General features: G+C 39.6%; 1 protein-coding gene across 1 annotated transcript in view; it reads right to left on the minus strand.

Moving 5' to 3' along the window:
* Positions 1-661: 661 nt before the first annotated feature.
* cat (catalase) overlaps positions 662-1,541 on the minus strand; it is a gene marked incomplete in the record, with an annotated part of 27,649 nt that continues 26,769 nt past the window's right edge. The window contains 1 exon segment of the mRNA XM_014030318.1: positions 662-1,251. Within this exon segment, the coding sequence (XP_013885772.1) occupies positions 1,186-1,251 (66 nt within the window).

The following is a 1,541-nucleotide window of genomic DNA, read 5'->3' on the forward strand; positions in this document are numbered from 1 at the left end:
ATATATATATTACTAACTAAAAGATGGTTTTTTACACTTTACACAAATTCTACAACAAAATTCTTGTTCAGTCTGACCTTGATGGAAAAGATAAATGCTGCCAGTCCAAGACAACAAATGTTTCCGTAGCAGAAGTTGCAAAGGGACCAGATGATGTAGTCTTTCGGAGGCTCTGCAGGGATGTTCACAGTGGTGTACTGAACCACTGTTGGATACCCAGGCTGTCCAGAACCCCCATCAGGTCCCGTCCCCTGCAGTGCAACAGCTTCTGGTGGCCAGGCTCCAGTGGGGTAAGAAGGATTCATTGCTCTGAGCTCAGCTGAAGATTAAAATGAAGTCTGCAGAAATCTGGAGAGCATTTGAAGCGTTGACAGTCACTCATTTACATTTCAGGAAGTTTGAGGTTTACTCCTTTTTTTTCCTTCAATGCACACTAATGAACCAAATGTTGGCTTCCTGCTTTCATTTGCCAACTGTATTTTTCCATTACTTTTTTGAAAATATTCTGTGCTTCCAAAAAATGCTAGTAATTTAAATTGAACCTAATTGGTAATACCTTAATGCAAATTATAGGAACGAAACCGATAGATGTCAGCCTACAAGGTTAGTAAAGACGTGCCTTAATTGTGAGTAGAGGTGTACAAACAGAGTGAAAAACAAATATTTGAAATGCTGTTTTTATTCTTAGTATTTCAGTTCATTTATATAATCACGTTGTTCATGTGTCAGTGGTTCAGTCAAGCATGGGTAAAAATAAAGCAGCCCTCTGCAGTCCTGTCTTCATCAGGCAGGTGCATAGACATGCTTGTTTTTCCCACAGACACTTCAGGAACATGTATATACTGTAGATTTTAATAGAGTTATCACACAGTGGAATGGCCACAAACAACCATTCATAATTAACTAAATCAAAATGCTGACAGATTGTAAGGCTTTATGCAGTTAAATTTAACATGTTTGAAGCTGCAGTTAAGACAGATTAGTCTCCCACCATTTTAATGCTGATTACAAGCTTTATGACAGTTAACTGGCTGATACAAACAAGTGTTTAGAATTGACCCAAACCATCATTAACACTAATTTGACCCCATCTGTGAGAATAATTAGGTCAGGTCTGATCTTGTTCTTGTTAGAGGAAAGTGCTCCTCTGCCCTTATAGCAGCGATGACCCGGAGCTTTAAGGCCTCACATCTTAGAAGAGGCAGCGATGGCAGAGGCTCCTGGACGGCTGAAGACTCGCACATTTGTGTTCTGAGGCAAAGAGACATGAGATCAACATTTTTAAAGTTCAAGGTAAAAACTGCTGGAATTACAATTAAAAACAGCTAATATTACAGATGTGTGCTTTTCCATCCAAGACGTGACTTCACATTGCACTCACTGTTTAAACAGGCTGCTACGGTGGATGCTACTTTTCACAAGTTGTTGGCAATCACAATTACATCCTCACAAAAAAGGAACAATGGGCCTCATGCAAGAACCGTTGGTACGCACAGATTTGTTCTTAAGTTGTGCGTACGAGTGATTTAGGAGAATTTGTG

The sequence above is a fragment of the Austrofundulus limnaeus genome, unplaced genomic scaffold, assembly GCF_001266775.1.
Source record: "Austrofundulus limnaeus strain Quisiro unplaced genomic scaffold, Austrofundulus_limnaeus-1.0 Scaffold1039, whole genome shotgun sequence".
Classification (NCBI taxonomy): domain Eukaryota; kingdom Metazoa; phylum Chordata; class Actinopteri; order Cyprinodontiformes; family Rivulidae; genus Austrofundulus; species Austrofundulus limnaeus.